Here is a 22,142-nt window from a genome sequence, read left to right on the forward strand (position 1 = left end):
CTCTCTCTCTCTCTCTCTCTCTCTCTCTCTCTCTCTCTCTCTCTCTCCTCTCTTTCTCTCTCCTCTCTCCTCCCTCCTTTCCTCTCTCCCTCCCTCTGTGTGTGTGTGTGTGTGTATGATAGTCCTCATAACCTATAAAAATGTGTCTCTAAACAAGGAATTACTTTATCTTAATTTAAGGTAAAGGGCTTTAAAGGACCATTAAGAGCCCTTTCCAAGTTCACAGGAGTACAACCCAAAAGTTTTGATTCTGATATCAAGTTCATATGCCTTCTCCCTCAACCTAGCAGGAAAAGGTATCATGAGTCATACAATCTAACAAATATTTAATCCTAAATTGTGATAGGAATTGTCTCAATGTGTAAAATGCTTATTACACAAATGTGAGTTCAGGAGTTTGGACCCCCAGCAGGGGATGTGGCTGTCCTCCTGCAATCCCAGGGCTTAGGAGACAGAGACAGGGGATCCTTGGATCCAGCTGACTAACTAGACTACTGAATCAGCAATCCCTGGTTTCAAGTAAGAGACTTTGACTCAATATATAAGGTGGAGTGCATTGAGGAAGATACTTCATATCAACGTCAGCCCCTACATGCATATGAACACACATGCAATCATACACACACAACTACATATCACATACACATATAAGAAAACAATCAAATAATTTTTTAAAAAAACCATCATCACCATGTAGCATAGAAGTCAGAAAAGGAGTGAGCTGTATTTAATCAGACATCTAAAAGATAAGCAGGCATCTTATCAGACAACCTCTTACCCCACAAAATAGGCCAATTTCTGCTTTTGGGGAGTCCATGAAGACAGGCAGAAGACACTACTTCCCACTATAGGAATCCTCTGTGGGGTTGCAGCAGCTAGAATAGTGGAAGCTTCAGTTCAGGAAACAGCATGTCTTAACCCATGAGGCTGTGAAGGAAGAGTCACTTAGTAAAAGCCTCACACACACCTCAGGTAGGGCAGCTCAATGTACCACATCCCTACCAGTGGTTGCACAAAGCCGGAACTGGGAGGGTAACCCACCTTATCAGTCCTGTTAGTGTTTGCTTCAGAGCCTTCAGAGATTAAATCTCCTTGTTTGTCCTTTGAGACTCTTCCTCAGAGACTTCTCTATTGAAAGTTCCCGTTATAACTCACAGGAAGTTACTTATGCTGTTCTCATTCTTTGGCCCCTGATTGTTGTTAACATTCAAATCCTATTTATCACTGGAATGGGAGTTTATTTAATAGTAAATATTAGTTGCTAGTGTTAAACCTTTTATGGTGGGATAGGTGTAATACACTCGATTGTTGATCTTTACACAGGAACAAAAGTTGTAGTCTCAGGTGTCTATGATAGTGAGGTGAGTAGTTAGACGAAAAATTATTGTAATGGACATTAGTGACAGAAACTAAACAAATAAACTGCCCACAGCCAAGACTCCAGATCAGCCAGATTTTATGCTAGAATATATCTATGTCACCACATTGCTGAGATTTGCATTTTGATTGTTTTTTAAAGAGCAATCAGTGATGTAAGGTTCTAAATAATACATTCAGATTTTATGATGGCATTTAATTTGTTTTCATATCATGCAATCCTAACAGATTTTAGCTATGAGTTGGTGGCCTTACAGAAAACATGGATTGGGCACATATTCTATGCGTCCCATGTGCTATGGAAGATACCAGAGATGCTGGGCATACATGACCTAATCTCTTCCCTTAAGGAGTCCGTACTCCAGGAATCAAGATGTGCAGAATGATAATAATTGTAATCCAGTGGAAAATAATATACAACAAATATTTAATTATGAATTGTGATAAGTACCATAAAATCAAATGTATGTAAAATAATCAGAGATGAGGGAAGAATTAACTGATATTTGCGTTGGCTTCAGAAATGTGAGCATCATTTGTCTAAAGGATGAAATGGAACACGAACACACTAGACAGAAGGAACTGTATCTGCAGAGACCCTGAGTAAGATAGCATTGAGCATGTCCAGCATACGGGGAGGGGGGATGGGTTATTGATACATAGTAAATGGCAAGAATAACATATGATGAGGTCAGAGAGAAGCTGGGGTCCACCCATCATATGTGGCATTATGGTCAATGTTAGAGAGTTTGAGACATAAGCACATCCAGATATAACTTCTCAACTCTCCCATTGTGTGGCTTCCATGCTTAGAACCCCACACAGCACATCAATACGCAGCACAGCAGCAACCAGGCTCCCCATCAGTGTTGACCAAACAAGGTGCCTTGTTTCCCACTCATACATGGAGAACACAGATTCGTGCTGATGCCGTCAAAACTCACGCCGAGTTTTGAGTGCACAGAGTTTACGAAGATGGTTTTAGGTTAAAGAGGTTGACAGTGCCGCAATATTAGCATTTAGGGAACTGTTTTAGAGTCTTTCCATTATGTGTCAGGAAGTAGAGACAGGTAAAAGTGTGATCAGGAGAGAGATGGAAGATTAGAAAATACCTGAATGTAGCCAGAAATGAAAATACCAGGTGATATTAACAATACATTAGCTGGTATGAGGAAATTATTAGAAAATATTAACATATTTTAAAAATCTATTTCAATTTAAAATATACTGAAGATGAGCACTCAAGAACACTCAAGGTGATATAATGTCATGTTAACATGTGTTGTTGGGTCTCAAAAGTGATGGAGACAGAAAAAGAGCTTGAAGAGAAAAAACAGCTTAAAACTTTTCAGATGTGGTAGACAGACTATAGACCTACAGATGAAGAAAGGTCTGACCAAATCTCACTCTACTCCCAATATCACAAGCTATTGCCAAGGGTACTGGCTACTCTACATATCTGATGGTAAGGCCCTATTGCTGAAGATACAACTTATTCATGTTATTGAACATGGAGAAGTTGAGCTGGTCCCCATCTAAACTAGCATTCACCCCTACTGACTAGCATTCATGAATCTGGAAGGTACGCTGAACACTACCAGAGGAGAAATAATTATCAATTTTACCCAGCCACAAATTATGCAACCTACAGCAGAGAGTGATCTGCATGCAACATATACTGTTACAATAGTGGTGCAAATTTTATGGCAGTAACCAACCACTTCCTGATTAGAGGTGGCCAGAAACCTGAGGCTAGATGGATCATGGACCCTGGCGATAGCTACTATTATTCTACTAAAGGAACAATAAAATGACTCCCAGTGACATTCTGCTATAACCATAGATCAATGCTTTGCTCTTTCATTATCAGAGAAGCTTCTTCTTACAGTAGATGGAAACTAATGCAGAGACCCACAACTAGATAATATGCAGAGAGGGAGAGTGCACAGGTTCAAAGAAGACAAATTCCAAGTTCTGAGATAGGGAAATGAACACAAGATCCCACCCTCCATCAGGAAGCTATTTGCAATTGGTACCTGCTAGGGAAGGGAAATTTATTTTTCTCCAGTAGTGTGACACTAGGTATATGAATTCCACTCTAAGGCAGGCCTGATACCAGGACTAGTGGGTTGATGCAACATGGACTTCATGTTTTGGGGTGGGTTTTTTGGTATTGTTTTGGGGAGTGTGTGTGTGTGTGTGTGTGTGTGTGTGTGTGTGTGTCTGAATGTGTTCTTTGGTTTTGATAATTTTTTCTTGTTGACTTTTCTTTTTATTAGATTTATTTTGCTTTTAATTTTTTCCAGGTTGTTTTTCAGAGAAGGAGAGAGAGAGAGAGACAGAGAGAAACAGAGAGAGACAGAGAGAGAGACAGAGAGACAGAGATAAAAAGAGACAGAGAGAGACAGAGAGAGAGACAGAGAGACAGAGATAAAAAGAGACAGAGAGAGACAGAGAGATCATGAAGCTGGCTGGGTAGGGAAGTAGATAATATGAAAAAAAATTTGGGGGGGGGTTCGAGACAGGGTTTCTCTGTGTAGTCCTGGCTGTCCTAGAACTCACTCTGTAGACCAGGCTGGCCTCGAACTCAGAAATCCACCTGTCTCTGCCTCCCAAGTGCTGGGATTAAAGGCGTGCGCCACCACCACCCAGCGATGATATGAAAAATTAATAAAAAGAAAAAGAATTGACAATGCTGAGAAGTGGGAACAGGAAGAAAACTGCACCAGAGCATATCATGACCAATGACCAAAAACTAATGATAAAACAAAACTATTCAAAGTAGTCAGAAGAGGAGACATCACATATTGGGGGGGGTGCAAAATTAAGAAACTATAGCAGACCTCTCGCTCTGGAGTCAGTGCAGGTCACGTGACAGTGAGGTACATCCTTAATGTGCTGTGGTAGGATATACGTGAGTTATAGGAATTGAGGAAATCAAGCTGTTATTGACCGGAGGCTCCTTCTCTACTGGTTAGACTTCGTAGTACTGGAAGATTCTATGCATATGACTGGGACATAATCAACAGTCTTACCCAGCTATGAACCCTGGGAGCTACAATAATAGCTTGTGAGGTATCATCTTAATTGATGATTGATGTGAGAGGCCCAACCCATTGTGGGTGGAGCCATCCCTAGACTGGTGGTCCTGGTTGCTATAAGAAAGCAGGCTGAGCAAGCCATTGAGAGCAAGCCAGTAAGCAGCACCCTTTATATTTTCTGCATAAAACTCTGCCTTCAGGTTCCTGCCTTGTTTGAGTTTCTGCTCTGATTTTCTCAGCAAGTTGCATATGGTGTTTTATCACAGCAACAGAAACCCTAATATGACACCTACCAAACACAAAGGGATGAATAATGTATCATCTTATTTTATGACATTATATAAAAACAAAGTTTCAGTGAAAGAAAGCAGTTAAACAATTTCTTTGGCAGGGGTAGGAGAGGGCGTTGATGACAAGCTATAATGACTATACACACTGGTTAAAACTAACCAAGTATTATATTTAAATATGATGAACTTTATCATATATCAATCAAATGCAGTGAAAAGTGGGAGGCAGAGAAGGACATGGAGAAAGAAAAAGAGAGAAGGAGGGAGGGAGGGAGGGAGGGAGAGAGAGAGAGAGAGAGAGAGAGAGAGAGAGAGAGAGAGAGAGAGGAGAGCAAGGCTAGAAAGACCAAGCATTTCTCTTTTCAAAAGTGCAATCACTCCAGAAAAAAATCGTTCCCAATGGCTCTTTGCCCATGATCTGAAACACTTCAGGATTGTTTCCTTATACTCTGATGGCCTCACCTTCTGCCAAACAACGCTAACTTCATCCCAAAGAGGAACCTTGGCACCAACTGATAATAGAGAAAACTTCACTTAACTGAATGAAGAATGCCTCTGGCAAAGAGGAAGCCAGTCCCTCTTGATTGCCTAGGGCCCTGACCTCTCCCCTTCCTGCTCTCTTGCTCCATCTCTACCATGGCTCAACCCTCCAAACTCCTTTTAATCTAGGTTCTTCTTCACAAACGGAAGACTAATTTCTACATCGCCCCTCTGCTGCTGGAAGGAGTGCCCGGTATGCATAGGTTTTCAATGGGTCTTTGCACAATGAAGCAAGACATCTTCACCCTGGGACAGACTGGCCTCATACGCCAGAGGAGTAGGCTATGTGCTGAGACCGTGGGGGTGGGGAAGCTCCGGCAAGCTCCAGTGGAAACTAAGAGATGAAAAACAAAAACAAAAACAAAAAACAGGGCTGAGGATTACTGTCCTGGGATAGAAGATATTATATTTTTTTTCAGAACCAAACAAAACAACATGCGAACAGCACACACATCCCATGCCAACAGTAAGCTAGTATGACTTGAAGAACTCTGAAGAAAACATACTGAGTCTTGTGTTATGAGGTGGTTTATTGATAAAATATGATTTGAGTCTCTGATTACATATAAACAGTTGTTCTGATAAACTGAAAACTAACTTGGTTAGCCTTAACTAATCTTTGTTAGTAACAATTATTCCTAAGGGCATTGTGAAATGTAAATATGGGGATAGAGGTTGGTGTAGGTGGTGTGTATGACCCCTCTGAGTATAAAAGTTGCTATGAAAGGCAGGTCATCTGCAGAGAGCTAGCTCATCTTGCTTTCTCCACACTGGAGAGTGGTGGAAAACTGGATGTCTTTGTGGCTGTCACTTCTCCAGGGGCTTCTTACCTCGACCACACATTCCCTGCTGAGAGGATGGATGATGTCGTGGCTCCTGGAGAAGAATACACCTATGAATGGGTCATCAGTGAGGACAGCGGGCCCACACCCGATGACCCACCATGCCTTACCCACATCTACTACTCGTACGAAAACCTGACCCAGGATTTCAACTCAGGCCTGATTGGGCCTCTGCTTATCTGCAAGAAAGGTAAAAAACAATACCAGCAGATTCAACTATAGCAAAGATACTGGGCTGGCTGAGAGATTACACTGGGCTGAAGCATGGGGGAATCTTGGTACCTTCCTGTAGATGAGTCAGGAAGAGAGAGTGGAGATCGGATCATAGCTAATGGAAAGTGCCACTTGGTATTGGCTTTTCCTATTTCTTCTAAAACCTCCGTTCATCTTAATCATGGCAACTCCCTTCAAGTTTATTCTGACATCATGCCTGCATGTTTGCATGACCAGTAATGTTTGCCTCAAAGCCAGGTCTATTCATTTTGAAGTGTATAACACCCTAGTCACTGAGAGAGTTCCTGGAAATGACATTGGCTGGTACAACTGACATAGCTAAAATACGTGTTGGTGATTTGGTTCATAAACATGTGTAACTCCAGCTTTCGTTTTTGCTGTTAATTTGGTTGAAGGTGGGTTGGTTGGTTGGCTGGTTGGTTGGTTAGTTGGTTAATTGGCTGGTTGGTTAGTTGGTTGGTATTTTAATTGTTTTAGTAGAAAGGGCCTTGAACTCAAAGTGATAGTTCTCCCCTAGCTTCTCTGGTGGTGGATCACAGGAGTGAGTCATCATCCCCAGCTCAGCTTGACTTCTTAAAAACGTATTGAACAATTTAGGTGTAGTCCACAGATTTTGGGAGTGTCGACTTATGCCTACCTATGCAGATCTGTGTCTGTGCGACTTGGGATTTGAGGTCTTTAAAGACTGGATGGACATCGATCGAATGCTCTAGACAGTTTTGCTTCAGTCTCAGTGTACTTTTTACATGAATGGAGCAAAGCAATAATCCAAGAAATGATGTCTGAGTTCAGAAAAACATGTAAATAAATGCTAGAGCACCCCTTTCCCAGAATGTTCTCAGCACAGACCAATTTGAACACAATTGCCTGGCATGTACTATATATAGATTATATCTGGGAAAGCGTGAAAGCAAGGCAGAAGGCCATATTCAGATTTGGAGTGCACTGACCAGATTGAGTTCATAGCTATGTTCTGATATCCAACAAGAATAACATGTTTTATAAATTGAATGTAAGTGTTTGTCACAGGAAACATAAAATCATGTCCAAGAACAATCCAGGTAACAAAATGTACCTGAGGTAAAAGGCCCTCTGCCCTTTTTTTCCTGGAGATTCTCTCACAGTTCCCCAAGGCATCATTCACCATGGGTCATCCTTTTGACTATGTCCCAATAGTCAGGAATTCCATTAGCTATGCTTCTCAGAAATACACTTGACTTTCTCCTTTCTTCCTTCTCTTACTCCAAGAGACTTCAACTCATTTTTCATGAAAAGAAGCAAAGAATCACAACAAACTGTGCCATGGAGATAATGCCATTAATACCTATATACAGATCATATACCCAGCTCTCTTATTCATCATACAAAAAATATTTTTAAATTTCCTAATGTATAAAAGATACTGTGATATCATTGGAAAAAAACTGTTAATCTTTTAAAAGACAATTTCATTTTATCACTATGTTTACTCATATAAATATGGATTCACCTTGATACAAACATTTCTCTAGTCTCATGTCCCAGCTAGTAAGGAAGCTTCTCTCAACACATGGTATGTGTTCTGATCAAGAAGACTGGAAGTAATGGGGTTTTTCATTGTTGATGATGTTAGCTTTTGACTTTTTGAGGTAAACTTTTAATAGTCCAAAATGGATTTGAACTCCCTATGTAGCCCAGCTGTCCTAGAACTCATGATCCTCCTGTCTTAGTTTCCTGGGTACTGGGATTATAGGAATACATCATAAGACCTGAATGGGGGTGTATGATTCAAATTTATATCAATATTACTTGTTTCTAGCCTCAAATTCAGATGTATGGGAACACAGAAAGTACTCTTCAATCTGGAACACAATAGAGGCCTGTCTTTTCTTTCTCAGGCACCCTGACTGAGGATGGGACTCAGAAGATGTTTGACAAGCAACATGTGCTTCTGTTTGCTGTGTTTGATGAAAGCAAGAGCTGGAGCCAGTCGCCATCCCTAATGTACACAGTCAATGGCTTTGTGAATAGGACGATGCCAGGTAATACAGAGGCCATGCCCCATTCAGCAATGACAATGTCCCACTTGTCCTACATTGGTCCTGTTCTTTCTTTAAGGTAGAAGATACCATGCTCACTGGTTTCCAGTGCCTAGTGGTGAAGTATCACAATCTTGTGCAATGATTCAGTGATTTTCATGATTTTATCATCATTTTTGTCTTACCTAGGAAGTACAATAGATAAATCAGAGATAACAAGGAACTATACTTAATACAGCCTTGTTAGGTGTAGTGTTCTGAGTGATCACTGTCTACTCAAGTACCGAGCCACTCTCTGATAAGAATGGTCAACAGAAAGAATAAAATGAAGATACTTGCAGTAAATATGAGCAGGAGTATGCTCTACCGTACAAATGTAATTTTAGCTGTCCCAAAGTCTATTGATGAACAGTGTCCAGTGTATTGTGGAAGGTTTTCTCATATAATCTTGTAAGACAGTAAAATCATACCAGCTGTTAAGTGTGTGTGTGTGTGTGTGTGTGTGAATGACTTCCACTGTACTAGCCAATTTTATGTCGCTATAACAAAATACTTAGTGCTGTCTACTATATAAAGAAAAGATGCTTTAAAAGAATTCAGTTTTAGAAGCAGAAAGATCTAGACTGACAGCTCATTAGCTCAGCCTTTGATGAGGGACCACTTGTCTGTGCATTAGTAGGGCAAAGAAGCTAAAAGGGAAATGGCTACATATAGAAGAGGCTAAGAACACAGATGGGGCTTGCTTTATAATAACATTACAATACCCAGATTCATAAAAGAAAAGCTCAAAACACACATTGCACCTCACACAATAATAGTGGGAGACTTCAACACCCCACTCTCATCAATGACAGATCATAGAAACACAAACTAAACAGAGACACATTGAAACTAACGAAAATTATGGACTAAATGGATTTAACAGATATCTATAGAACATTTCATCCTAAAACAAAAGGATATAACTTCTTCTCAGCACCTCATGGTACCTTCTCCAAAATTTATCATATAATCAGTCACAAAACAGGCCTCAACAGATACAACAAGATTGAAATAATCCCATACATCTTATCAGATCACCATAGACAAAAACAAGAGAAAGTCCACATACACATGGAAGCTGAACAATGTTCTCCTCAGTGATAACTTGGTCAAGGGAGAAAGAAAACAAAGAAAGAAAGAAAGAGAGAGAGAGAGAGAGAGAGAGAGAGAGAGAGAGAGAGAGAGATAAAGAAAGAAAGAAAGAAAGGAAGGAAGGAAGGAAGGAAGGAAGAAGGAAAGAAAGAAAAGACTTTTTAGAATTTAGTGAAAATGAAGGCACAACATACCCAAATTTATTGGACATAATGAAAGCAGTGCTAAGAGGAAAACTCAGCTCTAAGTGCCTCTAAAAAGAAACTGCATACACTAGCAGCTTGACAATACACCTGAAAGCTCTAGAACAAAAAGAAGCAAATACACCCAAGAGGAGTAGACAGCAGGAAATCATTAAACTCAGGCCTGAAATCAACCAAGAAGAAACAAAAAGAGCGATACAAAGAACCAACAAAACCAGGAGCTGGTTCTTTGAGAAAATTAACAAGATAGATAAACCCTTAGCCAGACTAACCAGAGGGCACAGAGAGAGTATCCAAATTAACAAAATCAGAAATGAAAAGGGTGATAAAACAATAGAAACTGAGGAAATTCAAAAAAATCATCAGATCCTACTACAATAGCCTATATTCAACAAAACTGGAAAATCTGGATGAAATTGATAATTTTCTAGACAGATACCAAATACCAAAGTTAAATCAGAATCAGATAAACCATCTAAACAGTCCCCTAAAGAAATAGAAGCAGTCATTAAAAGTCTCCCAACAACAACAACAACAACAAAAAAGTCCAGGACCAGATGGGTTTAGTGCAGAATTCTATCAGACCTTCCAAGAAGACCTAATACCAATACTCTTCAAACTATTCCACAATATAGAAACAGAAGGAACACTACCCAATTCATTCTATAAAGCCATAGATAGTTATGGTGTGTATTCTCCCTTGGAGATGGAACAGTTTCTGTCTAATTAGGAACTTGTCACAATTTCCTTTCATAGAGGACTTCATGAAAGATTTTTTCCCTACTTCTATTATGTTTAATGTTCCAAGTAGATTTTTTTTTTAACATGAAATGCTTTTTTATAGCATGTTTCACAAGGGGAGGGGGTAAGAGGGGCCAGATGGTGGAAAAGTACAAAATCTTCTTGGCCTGTGCCTTGAAACATGTCATAGTCTATACGGTACACTGCCTTGAATTATGATCTACCTGCTGTTCTTCAGAAGATATGGTACACTGCTTGAGTTATGGTCTCCCTGCTATTCTTAAGATGATATGGTACACTGCTTTGAGTCTATCTGCAGTTGCTAAGCAGGATCTTGCAGTTGCCAAGCTTCAGAGGACATTGTGCAGGTGGGGAAAGGTAGGGGGTGAGGGTAAGGGCGAGGGTCCTGGCTTCTGGCATCTCCCCCTTCTCTGTTTAGTTAGAGAAGGCATCTTATGATCAATCCCAACTATGTGAATTTTGAATTTGGATGTCTAATTATGGGGGGTCTTAGACAAGTTCACAACCCCAAAACACTGATGTGAGACAAGTCACATCGATGGTCGAAGGCTTTAGGCTGTCGACGATGAGCAACGTCAAGGGACTCCGATGTGGGTGAAAGGAGGGTGAGGGCCCTGTCTTAGGCCATGTAGGCTGCACCCACTCCCAGCACCACGCACTCCTTTTCGGCTGCATTGGGTGGGCCCCTGGGAAGTGGACCTACAATAATCCCGTCATTGGGCTAACTCACAGCCATCCTAGTCCCTTGTAAATGTTCAATTTACCAACCATTTGTCAGTTTGGGGTGTAATATTGTCATAAAGGAAGGCTCCCCAATGTTAGTAGATTTTTAAAACTGAAAAAATATAGCTTTTTAATAACTCATTCCTATGAAAATTAGCGAAGGTCCCATGAGAACTAAGTACATTAATCCCCTCCAGGAACAGCACCTCCAGTGACCTAACTACCCTCCAGTGACCTAACACCCTCCAGTGACCTAACCACCCTCCAATAGGCTCCATGCTTCCAAGTTCTACCACCGAAATTCATCACACAGAACTTTTGGGATATGCACCTTTGAGGAGACACATTGTAACGATAGCAACCACCTACACCACTTTCTTCTCTGTCTTTGTAGTAGAACGGACTTAAAGAATGAAAAATCCACTTCTAGTCGAAAGACAGAGATGAACTGGTATAGATGGTTGCTATAGTTATAGTGTGTCTCCTAAAGAAGAAAAGCCTAGATTTACTCTTTCTTTGTTCTCATGGTGATTGGGAAACTGTTTATTTCTCTGTGGGAGATTCTAATCTTGACTTTTATCTCAGATTAACATTTCAAATTTCAAATTTACAATCACCAGATACAAGATGATGGGCTAAGAACTGGTCCCTTAATTGTGTGTGTGTGTGTGGTGTGTGTGTGTGTGTGTAAACACAGACACAGACATATACCATAATATAAATATATCCCATAATTAATATATAGTATTTATTTATGTTCAGTTTAGGAAAAATGAAAATATTTCTCTATTAAAAAGTTCTAGGGGCTGGTGAGATGGTGTGGCAGGTAAGGGTACCTTTCTCCATGTCTGATGATTTGAGTTGGATCTCTAAGATTCTCATGGTGGAAAGAGAGAACCAACTTTCACAGGTCGTCCTCTGACCGACACACATGAATCATGGCAGGTATGCCCATGCCCATGCACAAAATAAATAAATAATGGTAAACAAAAGCAAAAATTCTAAACTTCATCATGTATCAATATCACCAATGGCTTCTCTTACAGAAAAACCAACATTGTCAAGAGTCGGAGTCTGATATTGCTCCTTAGCCTTTGCCTCTTAGCTGTCCCTGCAGCTCTGAAGGAATGGCGCCCATTCTAAACTCCACTTTGTGCTGCTACTTGGTACATGAGTGGTGACTCCTTGTTTCTCATCTCTTTGTGTGTGGATGTTGTCTCTCTCTCTCCAGAGGTAACAGTCTGTGCCCACGATCACGTCAGCTGGCATTTGATTGGGATGAGCTCAGCGCCAGAATTGTTTTCTATTCACTTCAACGGCCAAGTCCTAGAGGAGAACCAACATAAGTTGTCCACTGTCACTCTGGTCAGTGCGACATCTAAGACTGCAAACATGACCATGAGCCCAGAAGGAAAATGGATTGTTTCTTCTCTCATCCCAAAGCATTATCAAGGCAAGAAACCTTTCTTGTTATCGTTAAAATTAATTGGGGGTTTCTACCCCACCTTGGATCATTTAGTTCCCAGGTAAAAGACACAAAATCTTTATATTTATAATAAGCCTTAATAACACTAGAGCTGGGCTGGTATCAACCCCGTAAGCTATTTTGTCTATTTTCATGTCAATAACCCTGGGATATGACTAGCCATGTTCTGCCTGGGCTGCTCCTGCTGCTCTTACGCCAACTGACTAGATTTCATGGCCATGTTCTCATAACTCATCTATCCTGTGTTGTCTTCTCCTCCCTCTTCACCTCCCTGCTCTCCTCCTCAAGCACTCTGCCTCAGATCCCTGGCAACCAAAGCCTTGCCTACCTCTCTTCTGCCCAGCTACAGACTGTAGGCATATTTATTCATCCAATAGTTTTAAATTAAGGTGCAAGGTTACATAGCATCCCTTGATGAGAACCCTCTTGTCCCTTGGGCAACCGGAGCTGGTATTTAGCATTACAATGCATAGCAACAGACTTCAACACTTCCCAACAGTCTCGTGTTGAGTGAGCACCATTGCTTCCCAGGTTACTAACTTATTTCTTCTCTTTTAACCTTTTAGTTGACCCCACCTAGACATGTGCATCCTGGTTCCTAAGACACCATTAGACATTTTGCTCTAAGACTTAAAACCCACTAATTGGGATGCAGGAGGTGTAAGCATTGACAAAGGCCTTTCAAAATAAAGCAAAACCTTAAGAGGCCTCCACTTCCGTAAAAGAGGAAGAAAACTAATGCCTCTGTGAACGCATTCTTAGTTGTCTTTCATGTGTGGCCAAAGGAAAGGACCTAGAAACTAGATTGATAAAGGTAAATATTCACAAATTTATAGAAGTACAAAGCTACCAAGACTGACCAGGCCAAACATGACATATAATATGGTCCTGTGCAATGAGATGGGCACAAGATCCTTGCACAAAAAAGAACTCAATCAATGTGTGTTGAATGGACCACAAATGAGACATTGTTTTATTGAGATAGAATTTTCCGCTGTATGCCAAGGTGTCCTAAAACTCACCATAAGTTCTTAGCTGGCTTTGAAATCATGGCAATTCTCCTGTCTCAGCCTTCCAAATGTGAAAACTGTAGCCACGAGCTACCATACCAGTTAGAAATGGGCTTCAGAGAGCATTAGTGAATTCTGGAGGCTGGCAGGGGGGAGGTACCCAGCTGTAGTCATGTGATACCATGTAAATGAAACATCTAACTGTCATGCCACACATTTTTTGATTTTAGACTATTGAGAGGAACATTCAAGTTGCTAGAGATGAAAATCTAAGTCACAAGAAGGCATATGGCACTGGAGGAACAAACACTGTCTGAGAACATGTTGTTTTCATACTGAGCAACCAAAACTATGATAAGGTGACGATCTGATGAACTGTCACTCTCATGTAGTTGCTAATAGAAATAAAACTAAGATAAAACTAAAATTAAGGACAATTGCTATTCCGAGCTATTATTTAATAGTCACACTAAGTATACACTTTGATAGTCTCCATTTAACAGAGGGTAACAAGAAAAAAAAAAACTAAAGTGATTTCTTGTTTTGTATGTACACTCTGAGCCCACGTTTCACCGCGGAGCCGTACCCCAGCCCTAGGCCCAGGGTTTTAAGTTTGTTGCTGCTGCAGATGTAACACAGAGAGCCTCCTCAACCTTTCCCTCTGACTCTACCTCTCCTCCTGATTTCTACCCTCGCCTCTCCTCCTGCTTTCTACTCCTCCCTCCTTCTGTGACCCGTTAAAACTGTCCAGACTCAAAGAGCTGAAGAGGGTCTGAACACTGTGCTCTTGGCTGTGATCGTTTGTCTCCACGAATTGACTTTTTCTAAACACGCATTTTGATGAATGGTTGTTTCTCTCAAATCCTATTCCTGTATTTATATTCTAATCCAGCTGGGATGCAGGCTTACATTGACATTAAAAACTGCCCAAAGAAAACGAGGAGCCCCAAGACGCTCACTCGAGAGCAGAGACGGCACATGAAGAGGTGGGAGTACTTCATCGCTGCAGAGGAGGTCATTTGGAACTATGCACCTGTGATACCCGCAAATATGGACAAGTGAGTCCGGGTTAATACCACCACGAAATAGTCAAAGACATGGCCCACAGGGTCCTTAGTGTGTGCGTCTGAAATATGATGTCATGAGTGGCCAGCTCTCAAGAGATATGTACATCAGTCTCCACATAGGCATTCTTATCCTCAGAGACGTTTAATTACCCCTAAGTCCCATGGGAATGTGGCCTGATGATAGTGACAGAAACAATGGCAGCTAGAACTTGTTGGATGCTTGCTACTGCTAACCCTTGTAGTAAGTGTTTGCTAAGGGTTTCATATCAGTTCTAGAAGCTTGGTACTATTCTTGTGTTCTCATATCTGAGGGAAGGTGGCAGAAAACTAAAGAGAATCGGAAGCTCTAGTTACTCTTCCCGTGAGATTCCTAGTAAGAAAAATAAGTGTGAACTTTTACTGGGATTCTATTCCGTACCTATCAGACCAGCAGGTTCATACCCCACCATCTGTGTTGGGGCTGCGGAAAGAGAAAGCTATCACACATTCTGGTGGCCCAGTGTGCTGCTGAAGCCATTCTGTGGGATAACTTGAAAAATATGTTAGAATGGTAAACACATATACCCTTTAGTCCAGGCACTGTGCTCTTGGAATTGAATGGTATAAGAGTATTCTTGTTCACAGGTTAGAAGGTTGTATGGAAAGGGTGCTCACTGCTTCAATGTTACTAGTGATAAAAGATTGGAGTTAACTCCAAAGGTCCTACAATTAGAAAAGAGTATCAAGTTATAGCATACTCATGCGATGGAATACTATGAATCCAATGAAATAAAATATAAATAAAGAAGGATACAGTCGTGCTCTGTCCCAGTAACTGGTTCTCATCTGTTATGTATGACTTATCCAGCGGCAGAGGAGATGACTTTTGATTGTTATATGGAAGACATCAGGATGCAAACTACACTAAGAATGTTCCGGAAAGTAGCATTCTAGCCAACTCCAAAGCAGCATTTGGATGTACAAGGTTTCCCCATCGTACATCGCACAAGACGCACTGCTTGAAGTAATCTAACTGTAGTTTCATTATTTCATTTCACTTTAAGAAAATACAGATCTCTGCACTTGGATAATTTCTCCAACCAAATTGGGAAACATTACAAGAAAGTTATTTATAGGCAATATGAAGAAGAGACCTTCACCAAACGCACCGATAACCCCAGTATCAAACAAAGTGGGATTTTGGGCCCTGTTATTAGAGCCCAGGTCAGGGACACACTCAAGGTAAGTAACAGAAATACGGAAGCAGGGAAAACTTAGACAGGGAAAGACAGATCAGGGGACTGGCAGTTTTAATATTTTTAAATGTAGTCATGTAATTTTAAAGTCATACATAGCTTTTGGTTTTATTTCATATTTCCTTCCTTTATATCCTACTTAATAACACAAAAGATCTGGGAAAGATAATCAAAGTAGAAGAGAATAAAACCTGTAGAGTCAGTATCACTGATGGAGTAAAGAATACCAAAGCCCATGTGGCCACAAGTAGAATGAAACACACCCATGCATCCCCAATGCTGTCTGTAAAGTTTGTCCCAACTCTTATATGCCTGAGCAAGATGTACACGCTGGTGAATGCAGCACAGTTCGCCTTGGGTAGAGAGCCAAGAGAACTCTCTTGCCCTGAGTTTTCAAGTAAGTGTCCTTGACAAAAAGCCCCACAACTGTCACAATATAGAAGACTTGAGTGACTTGGGAAAATGACATTGTTCTTTGTCAGTGTGGACATCTGAGTTGGCACAGTGGAGAAAAGCTAATTCTTCACTACAGTCCAAGTGTGTGGCTCTAATGACTGGCCTCCGGTTATAGCTGCGTTTATACTCACACAAGGCCCTCTGGCTAGCAAGATGGCTCAGTGCATAAAACCATTTGATGCCAAACCTGAATACCTGAGTCCATTACGCACAGTCTATGATGGGAAAAAAGAATCAACTCCCACAGGTTGTCTTCTGACCTGTACACACACACACACACACACACACACACACACACACACGAAGTGTAACAGTTTCTTTAAAGCCTGAAGTTTTCTTCAGATAATTATCTTGACTGTTATATCACAGAGCTAGGTAGGGATCCAGACAATTGAAGGTTACAGAGATTTTCAAGATCCTAGGACGTAGGGTCCTGATGATAACTGAGGATGATTCGAAGGCTTTGGCAGCAATCTAAGAAGATAAGGTTAAGGTTGTCTATTGGAGATTAACAGGCTAATTAGGACTTCTAGGAAAATCAAGCCCAAGACTAAACCTATTTCGTTCATTTGAAAATAGACAAAGGTGCCCTTCCCTCTATCTGCTCCCTCACTTTTGGGCTCCACTGAGGTGCATTAGATTTCAGTGTAAGCATATTCTATCTGGGACTCAAGATCTGGCACCTGAGGCCATTCAGGAAGTTAATTTCACTAAGGATGACCTCAGGGAGCCTAGTAAGCAGAACAACATCATGGTCTAGAGGAGAAAGGGCATAGATGCCGTGCAATCTGAAAGAAGAAGGGAAGGGTCTGGGGACTAGTTGGGAGAGGGTGAGGTGCTATGAGGGATCCTTCCTGTCGGGTAACGAGGAAGACTGCTGCCAGAATAAACAGAACTGGTTTTCCCACTGCTTGCCTGTACATCTGTATGTGTACACCTGCCCATCCATGCACACACAAGAAGCTGCCCTCTTCTTGTCTAAAATCGTTCTCACGAGTGACCTTAAACACGGAAATAATAACTATGACTTAACTTTGTAGATCGTGTTCAAAAATATGGCCAGCCGACCCTACAGCATTTACCCTCATGGGGTGACCTTCTCTCCTTACGAAGATGGAGTCAATTCTTCCTCCGCCCCAGGTAGGAACCTTTCACTTCTTGGAGACTACTTATCTCCGAGAGGCTTCCAGTTTTCTCTTGTCCTATTTGCTCAGTGGTTCTGACAAATGTAGTCAGTAATATGGAAGGGGTTTCCCTCCTTTCTGAGTGTCATTGTCGCCATCTAGTGGAGAGACATTGAACAGCTACATGCCATCCGTAGTCAAGAGTTTTAATACAAAAAGAATATTTCTTTCTTCATATTAATTAATCTAAATAAAAGCTAAGGTGGATATTTATTACAACGAAATATTTTTTCTAAAAATAAAGAACGTATATTTTCTTCCAGGCAATCACACCATGATCAAACCAGTTCAACCAGGGGAAACCTTCACTTACAAATGGAACATTCTAGAGTTTGACGAACCCACAGAAAACGATGCCCAGTGCCTAACAAGACCATACTATAGTGATGTGGACGTTACAAGGGACATTGCCTCTGGGCTGATAGGGTTGCTTCTAATTTGTAAGAGCAGGTCCTTGGACCAGAGAGGCATACAGGTATTTTATCCATAAAGAAAAAAAAAGGAAAAAAGAAAGGAAAAAAAAGCTGCCCTCTTTTTCCTTGCTGGCACAGATTTGGTTTCACTACTGGATAGGTGGGTTTCTTTCTTTTTTTTTTTTTTTTTTTTGGTTTTTCGAGACAGGGTTTCTCTGTGTAGCCCTGGCTGTCCTGGAACTCACTCGGTAGACCAGGCTGTCCTCAAACTCAGAAATCCGCTTGCCTCTGCCTCCCAAGTGCTGAGATTAAAGGCGAGCGCCACCATCGCCCAGCTTGAGTTTCCCTTCTAAAACACACCAGTCATTAGCCTTCTTTGGCAACAGTGTGGGTATATTTATCATCTGGATCATCTATGTGTTGTCGATGTTTCTCTGCCTCTTTTCCTCTGGACTCTGACTGCAGAAACTACATCCTGCTGGATTATATTTTAGATTCAGACCTGTTGACTGTGTGATGAAGAAGCCACTTAGGGTCCTTTAATCCTTTCCTCTGGTCAAATAAATAACAATATCCCTCCTAGAAATGTGTTTACAGGGTGACTTAGGAGCTCAGTGTGAACTTGGTACCAATCTCTGCTGTTTTCAGAGACAAGCAACAGAGACAGGAGAGAGCCCCCAAGAGCAAGGTCATTTGGAGCCATAGTTTTAGTGAAGTTTGGGCCTGCCAAATGTCCTTCTTTGGTGAAACTAAGTTATAGTAAAAAATGTGATCAAAGAGACGGGATTTCTGAGTTTGTTTTTATTTTGAGATATGGTCTCAAACTCACTATATAACCCAGGATAACCTTGGACTTTTTAAAAAAAAATTTCTTTCCTTCCTTTCCTTTTCTTTTTAAACTTTAGGTTTATTTTTATCTTATGTGTATGAGTGTCTTGCCTGCATGTATTTCTGCATACAGTGTGTATACCTGGTACCCATACAAGACAGAAGGTGTTAGATCCCCTGTAACTATGGTTACAGATGGTTGTGAGCTGGCACTTGGAAGATGGGAATTGACCCCTCAGTGCCCTAGGAGATCTGCCAGCGCTCTTAGCCATTTGAGCCCCACCCCTTTGTTTTATTTATTTATTTTTTGTTGGTGGTGTTTGTTTGTTTGTTTTGAGACAGATTTCTCTTGTAATTCAGGCAGCCCTCAAATTGGTTATTTAGCTGAGGATAACTTTGAACTTTAGTGCCTCCTGAGTCCCAGGATTAGAGACAAATGCTACCGTACCTGGTTTACTGTGGCACTGGGGAGCGAACCCAGTGCTTTATGCATGCCAAGCAAATACTTTAGCAACTGAACTACATCCTCGGCAGTCTGAGTTTATCTTCATTGACAATTAATAGTCTCATATTATCCACCATTAGACTAATTCCTATTAGGCTAAGTAATAGTGGAAGAGGTCTTATCCAAAGGCATGCAAAATAGGCAGATGTCTAGAAATATCAGGACATTTGCAGGATTCTGATTTATTGAAGAAGTAAACAACACAGGGAAGGAAGGGTGTAAGCTTTCCTGTTGCCGTGTTCTGGCCACCCACCCCTTTCATCCATTTAGAACACAGTCAGTCAGTCATTTTGATAAGGTTGGATTACAGATGTACATTGACTTGTAGGTGCTGTACTGACACCAAGTTTTCCCCTGGGTATTTTGACTGAATTCTCTGACTCCTTATCTTTGTGTACACGTGTTAGCTTTATCTCTGATGCGTGTTTGGCAAATAATGGCCTCATTGGTGCCTGACATGTGGCGTCTCTAGACCCCGAGAAAGTGGGGAAATAGACAGCCAACTGGAGCTGTGATCACTGCCCTTTCCCCTGCAGAGGGTGGCAGACATCGAGCAGCAGGTCGTGTTTGCCGTGTTTGATGAGAACAGGAGCTGGTACATCGAGGACAACATCAACAAGTTTTGTGAGAATCCTGATGAGGTGAAGCGTGACGACCCCAAGTTTTACGAATCAAACATCATGAGCAGTAAGTTAGACTCCTGTTTCCATCCATCTTTTCCTCATTGGCGGTCACAGTGTGTCTGTATCCAAAGGCAACAATGTGACGCTGGGTATAGTCCTCTCTAATGCGCCTTCTCCTCTCCTCACTCACAGCTCAAGGACTTGTTGGCAGGGCAAGACTGCAGCCAAAGCCTGTAATCTGATAGGAAAAGGTCCAAAGCCTGGGGATCCTTTAAGTCAGGATGGCGCCCTGCTTCCAAAGTGTATAGAGGGGGGTGGTATGTGATATGTGTGTGTGGGGGGGATGTATGGTTATGTGTGTGTTCTTGTGGTATGTGATTGTATGTGTGTTTGTATGTGGTGTGTGATGTGTGCATGTTGTGTGATTATGGTATGTGTGTGATTGTGTGTGTGTTGTGTGGGGTTACTGTGTGTGTAGTGTATGTGTGTGTGTGTGTGGTTGTTTGTGGTGTCTGTGTGTGTTTGGTGCTGTTCATGTGAGATATATATATGTGTGTGTGTGTGTGTGTGTGTGTGATTGTGTGGTGTGTGTATGTGTGTTTAACTGTACACGCTATAAGCAATGAAGAAGGCTTGGGGAAAAGGCATTGAGGGCTTTGGTCAGTGGTACCTGAGGATTTTAGCAGTGTTCATAGTGAATACCCTCTAGCTGATGCCAGGACAGAAATGAGATGTTCTTAAAGAATGCTGCATTGTGAAATCAGAGTCAAGCAAAGTGACTCTGGGAGCCAAGCATCTCGGAAAGGCCGCCTGTGCAGAGGTCGAAGGGAAAGTGAGTCATGAGGAGTTGATAGTGGAGGGCACAGTTCTGACACTTGCTATGATTCCAAAGTTCATTGTCATGAGAAGTCTGAGGTGAATTTTACTGTGGTGTCTGCAAGCAAATCTCAACACTCCCCCTCAACCACTAGTGCTCCACACCACTGTTCCTCAAAGTAAAAAGCTTCCCCCATAGCATTTGCTGACAGATAATCTCCTCCACGTGGTGGCTTTCCTGCAGTCTGTGCATGGAGCTCCAGGACTGATATTCAGCTTTCTTCACATAATTTCCTGTCAACAATGGATCTGTGGTAGCTCTAGACCAGGGCTGCCCAACAAAAATCACATGTGAGCCACTTGCATAAAGTTTTCTGAGAAAATTGAAAAATAAAGAGAAATAGATAAAATGAATAAGAATAATGTTTTACTTAGCTCGGTATATTCCAGATGCTACCTTGTTGTTGTTGTTGTTTGAGACAAAGTCTCACTATGTAGAAAAATTGCAATTTTTAAATATAATAGAAAAATGAGATTTGTTTTATTGCTGTCTTTGCAATAGAATATGTATTGATTTGATCCTTAAAGCTCATGTCAGTGGAGCCCACCTATATTTTAGTAGTCACTTATAGCCAGTGTCCATCACATTCGACCATTAAGAAAAGCATCTGGAATGATGTAGAAACTAGTAACCTCCAGCTATTCTACGTAAGTTTGGTACATAGTGACTTAAAATCATTATTTTAATACCAAGCATCATACTAGGACTGTGGTCACAGTGATGACCTGTATGTACAGATGGTGCCCTCAAATAAATAATATCTTAATTGGTTCACCACATTCAGGACATATGCAAATTAAAATATTATCTAAATTGGTCTTCCTTTATAGGAAATTAAAATATATGAACGCAATACTTGAATGGAAACTGTTAGACCAACTGTAGGTTGCAGATAATAGGTCTCAACAACAAATTGCTAAGTGAGCTTCTTTCTTTTTGTGACATTCATTTTACTCATAACTCTATGTCAAGAAGACAGAATTCTAGCCAGGCAGTGGTGGCACATACCTTTAATCTCAGCACTTGGGAGGCAGAGGCAGGTGGATTTCTGAGTTCGAGGCCAGCCTGGTCTACAGAGTGAGTTCCAGGACAGCCAGAGCTACACAGAGAAACCCTGTCTCGAAAAACCACACACACAAAAAAAAGATAAGAGTTCTCATACATAGACTCATCTTCCCAGAAGATGCATCTTGGACAATTTAAATCAATTATAAGAATATATTTATGGCACAGCATAAAGTAACATTTTATATCTGCTTGATGAATGAGTGACCAAATCAACATGCATGAAAGG

The 22,142-nt window shown here is 41.1% G+C and overlaps 1 protein-coding gene across 1 annotated transcript in view; it reads left to right on the forward strand.

Annotated features, from left to right (window-relative positions):
- Nucleotides 1-22,142, forward strand: part of F5 (coagulation factor V) — a 68,323-nt gene that overhangs the window by 15,054 nt on the left and 31,127 nt on the right. The window contains exons 4-11 of the mRNA XM_028757903.1: nt 6,068-6,280; nt 8,202-8,345; nt 12,396-12,617; nt 14,553-14,718; nt 15,771-15,948; nt 17,459-17,558; nt 17,866-18,077; nt 19,885-20,035. Of these exons, the coding sequence (XP_028613736.1) occupies nt 6,068-6,280; nt 8,202-8,345; nt 12,396-12,617; nt 14,553-14,718; nt 15,771-15,948; nt 17,459-17,558; nt 17,866-18,077; nt 19,885-20,035 (1,386 nt within the window). The remainder of the gene's footprint in view (nt 1-6,067; nt 6,281-8,201; nt 8,346-12,395; nt 12,618-14,552; nt 14,719-15,770; nt 15,949-17,458; nt 17,559-17,865; nt 18,078-19,884; nt 20,036-22,142) is intronic.

This window comes from Grammomys surdaster, unplaced genomic scaffold, assembly GCF_004785775.1.
Source record: "Grammomys surdaster isolate TR1022 unplaced genomic scaffold, NIH_TR_1.0 130, whole genome shotgun sequence".
Classification (NCBI taxonomy): domain Eukaryota; kingdom Metazoa; phylum Chordata; class Mammalia; order Rodentia; family Muridae; genus Grammomys; species Grammomys surdaster.